The sequence below is a fragment of the Monoraphidium neglectum genome (genome assembly GCF_000611645.1).
Source record: "Monoraphidium neglectum strain SAG 48.87 unplaced genomic scaffold scaffold05774, whole genome shotgun sequence".
Taxonomy (NCBI): Eukaryota; Viridiplantae; Chlorophyta; class Chlorophyceae; order Sphaeropleales; family Selenastraceae; genus Monoraphidium; species Monoraphidium neglectum.
In genome coordinates, this window is record NW_014007857.1 from 1 (window position 1) to 2,849 (window position 2,849).

General features: G+C 71.4%; 1 protein-coding gene across 1 annotated transcript; it reads left to right on the forward strand.

The window, feature by feature from the left end:
• Positions 1-528: 528 nt before the first annotated feature.
• On the forward strand, positions 529-1,973 carry MNEG_15897 (hypothetical protein; the record flags this gene model as incomplete). The annotated part of the gene is made up of 4 exons (XM_014035632.1): positions 529-1,029; positions 1,251-1,351; positions 1,611-1,708; positions 1,886-1,973. Coding segments are annotated over 4 exons (788 nt in total), but the record flags the coding sequence as incomplete, so codon positions are not given.
• Between the last annotated feature and the right edge of the window lie 876 nt (positions 1,974-2,849).

Below are 2,849 nucleotides of genomic sequence, written 5' to 3' on the forward strand. Positions count from 1 at the left end.
TTGGTGGCAGCGGCCATCGCGGCAGTCAAACAGCTGCATGGGGAGGTCGAGCCGGCGCCGGCGCCGGCGCCTGCGGCACGCGCCGCGCGCCCAGCCGGCACCGAGCCTGCAGGGGAGCCGGCCGTCGCGGCGGCGGCCGGCGAGCGCGAGGGAGGAGCGGAGGCGGCGGGAGCGCAGGAGCAGGCGGCGCTGCTGCGGCGTCAGGAGGAGCAGCGTGAGGCGGAGGACGCGATTACACTAGCGGCGCAGGAGCTGCGGGACGAGGCAGCAGCGGCAGGCCCTGGCGACGACGACGGCGACAGAGACAAAGCGGAGGGCGCGGGCGCCGCGCTGCCCGCCGCGGCGCGACCCGCGGGACCGGAGGGCGGGGCGGCGGGCGAGGGCGAGGGCGCGGCCGGGGGCCCGCCTCGGCAGGCGCAGGAGGGCGAGGAGCAGCAAGCCGCGCAGGAGCCCGCCCCGCAGCAGCAGCCCGAACAGCAGCAGCAGCAGCAGCCGGCGCCGCCGCCGCCGCCGCCGTACGTGCCGCGCATGTGCGTGATCTGCGCGGACCGCGCCGAGGCCGTCGCCGTTGGCCCCTGCGACCACTCTGAGATCTGCCACCACTGCTGCCTGCGGCTGCGCATCCTATACCGCGACGCGCGCTGCCCCCTATGCAAGGCGGACAATGCGACAGTCTACCTGACGGCCGCGGCTTCAAGCGCACCTGCGGCCACCGTCGCGGAGGGCGGCGCGCCGCAGCCGCAGCCGCAGCCGCATGCGCCGCCGCCGCCGCCGCCGCCGCCGCCGTCGTTCGAGGAGCTCGAGGCGGCGCGCGCGCGCGCGCCCGACCGGTTCTACTCGGGAAAGCGCTGGGCGCTGGGCGTGCACGTGGACAAGGCCATGCCGGACCCGCCGCCCGCGCTGCTGGCGCCCGGCGGGGGGGTCGCGGCCGCGGCAGCGCTGCGTGCGTGGCAGGGGCGGTGGCGCGTGCCGCTGCATGTGCAGCTGCTGCAGTGGACTAGCCGGTCGTGCCCCGTGTGCGACCCCCTGGTGAGTTCGCCTGCATGGGCCCGGAGTGACCCTTCAGCAACGAAGTGTCACTTGCTGGGGGCGTCATGCAGACTGCCGAGTGCACGCGCATTCTGGTGCAAGCCTCCCAGCCTCCGTCCATGGGTTTTCAGGCGGTTTCCGGCCTGCCGCGTGCCGCCTCCACTCTGGTTTGCGACACCGCCGCTCCTGCAATGGGCCGTGCCTCGACCCCCCCTTCCCAGGGCCGCAACCGCCGGCCGTTTGGGACGCCCAAGGAGCTGCGGGAGCACCTGCTGACTCACGGCCGCGTGCAGTGCCCCGTCTGCGTCCAGGCGGGCCGAAGGTGGGGCCTCGCCCTGGGATTCTGTTCGCATGCAGGGCCTGCGTGCCGTACGCAATGCCGATGTGTCCAGGAACTTTCTGCAGGCGACCGTGCTCCGCAGGGGAACAGCGATGGGCGCACTGGCCGCTGCCCCGACGTACTGGTGCGCCTACGCACACAAGTACGTTGCTCCATCAAGGCGCCATGTGGCGCTCCGTCGAGCTGGCATGTTGTGCTGGCGATTCATTATGATGCATTTGCTGATCCCCCCCCCCTGCAGGTTCCCCCTGGAGCTTGAAGCCCACCAGATTGATGACCTGCCACGCCACCTGGCGCGCGCGCACAAGCACTGCGCCTTCTGCGACGAATACTACTACGGTGCGCGCACACCCCCGAATGCTCGTCAGCGGGGGTTCGCCAACACATGGCACGGGCGCGGATCGAGGGTCGTGGGAGCGCAGGCCAAAACTCCTGGGCCGCCAGAGGCGGCTGCCGGGCAGCTTCCTGATGAACGGCACCCTGACCGCGCTCCCACCATGCGCTGCCCGCCACCAGGGGATGACGAGATGTACGACCACATGAAGCGGAAGCACTTCCACTGCGGCATCTGCCAGGCCGCAGGCACCCACCACCTGTACTTTGCGTGAGCGCCGACACCGCACGCCCCTGTTGTGTCCTTGCACGCATGCCCTCTGAAATCGACAGTTGTGCACATGGGTGCTTGGCGGGCGCGGCGGCTTCGCAGCAGGGCGACCGCGATCGTGCGCGGCATGCGTTTTGTAGTGCGTTGCGACGCGCTGCCATGCCCTGCCCAGCGCCTTGTCACACCCAGCCGATGCCTCACATCCTCCCCCTCTTGCCCGCGCCCTGCCCTTCGTGGACGGCCCTGCAGCGACGCGGAGGGCCTGCGCAAGCACTACGCCGACGCGCACCACCCCTGCACCGACCAGGACTGCGCTGGCGCCTTGGTGGCTTTTGCGAGCGAGGACGAGCTCAGGCGGGTGCCAGGCCGCCCGCTCGTGACTGTTCTGCGCGCTGGTTTCGTGTGCGCCAACTTGCGAGCATGAGCCAGTGTCTGCATGCGCGTATGCATGCTTGCATTCGCGCTTGCATGCACACGCGCATGCATGCATGGGCGCAGCATGCATGCATGCATGTGCGCGTGCTGCCTCGTCATCGCCACATGATTGCTGTTCACAGCGCGCGGCCCTTGCCGCGCCAGCAGCCTGAGCGTCTTCACACGCGGCCCCAGCGGCACCTTCCGGCCCGAGCAACACGTCGACGGCCCCAAGCCGCGCCGTGCATCTTTGGCCCTGCACCTATCGATCCCCCCGCCTGCCCAGGACACCCCCTTCCACCACGTGGCTCGCAGGCAGCACGTGCTTGACCGCCACCACAATGGGATGCCTCGCTGGAACAGGGCGCGGGCGCGGCCCCTGCTGCTCGACCTGCCGCCCCTCAGCACAGCCCTGCCCAGCGGCAGCGCCGCCCGCGACGACCGGGACGTTGAGCGCGGCGC